Below are 834 nucleotides of genomic sequence, written 5' to 3' on the forward strand. Positions count from 1 at the left end.
AGTAACTTTTCGCGGGCTTCTATAATATATTGAATCACCATGGACAATATCCCCTGAAACGTAACTCCTCGCGTCCTGAATATACATAATTAAAAAATTTCGCATTTTTTAATAATCAGTTTTTATTATTTCATATATTCAAAAGTTATATATAGTTATATAGAAAAGTTATATAAAAACGACAAATTTATATAAATAAGTTATGAGTATACAAAATTTGTACAAACTTATACAAAGTATACAAAACTTATTATTTATTGAACTTATTATAAAAACAGTTATATAATATATGAACTATAATATATATAAACTTATTATAAATTTACTTATAGTGTACAACTGTACAACTTATAAAAACTAGTAAAACTTATAGAAACTTTAGTTATAGAAACTTATCGCAATTAGTTATCGCATCCTGTCCGTTGCATGTTGCAACCACGATTTAATAATTTCTTTGATGCTCGTTCTGGTCGCATCTGTTTGCTTGGAAATAGTTTCTGCAACAAAAAAAAGTGCTTCATAAGACACGTTTATATAAGCAGGTTTTGAATTATATTTTGATTTTCAAGAAACTCACTGATAATCAATTGACAAATTACAGTTGAACTGAACTTCAGTGTTTTACGCTGCCCAGACCAGGAATAAATTTTCGCCAGTGAATCAGTCATGACATGCCTCAACACCGCCCTCGTAAATTTCGATGCGTTTGCCCCGCCTACCAGTTGTATGTCGCGAATCTAAAAACAGATTATGCATGTATGTATATATGTATGGATGTATGTACGTACGTATGTATATATATATATATATATATATATATATATATATATATAT

General features: G+C 28.2%; 1 protein-coding gene across 1 annotated transcript in view; it reads right to left on the reverse strand.

Moving 5' to 3' along the window:
• Positions 1-268: 268 nt before the first annotated feature.
• LOC112462375 (DNA ligase 1-like) overlaps positions 269-834 on the reverse strand; it is a 9319-nt gene continuing 8753 nt past the window's right edge. Inside the window, exons 10-11 of the mRNA XM_025028109.1 lie at positions 578-737; positions 269-497 (exon numbers count right to left, since the gene is read on the reverse strand). Of these exons, the coding sequence (XP_024883877.1) occupies positions 406-497; positions 578-737 (252 nt within the window). The 3' untranslated portion in view covers positions 269-405. The remainder of the gene's footprint in view (positions 498-577; positions 738-834) is intronic.

Source organism: Temnothorax curvispinosus, unplaced genomic scaffold, assembly GCF_003070985.1.
Source record: "Temnothorax curvispinosus isolate PA1 unplaced genomic scaffold, ASM307098v1 QBEX01012332.1, whole genome shotgun sequence".
NCBI lineage: Eukaryota > Metazoa > Arthropoda > Insecta > Hymenoptera > Formicidae > Temnothorax > Temnothorax curvispinosus.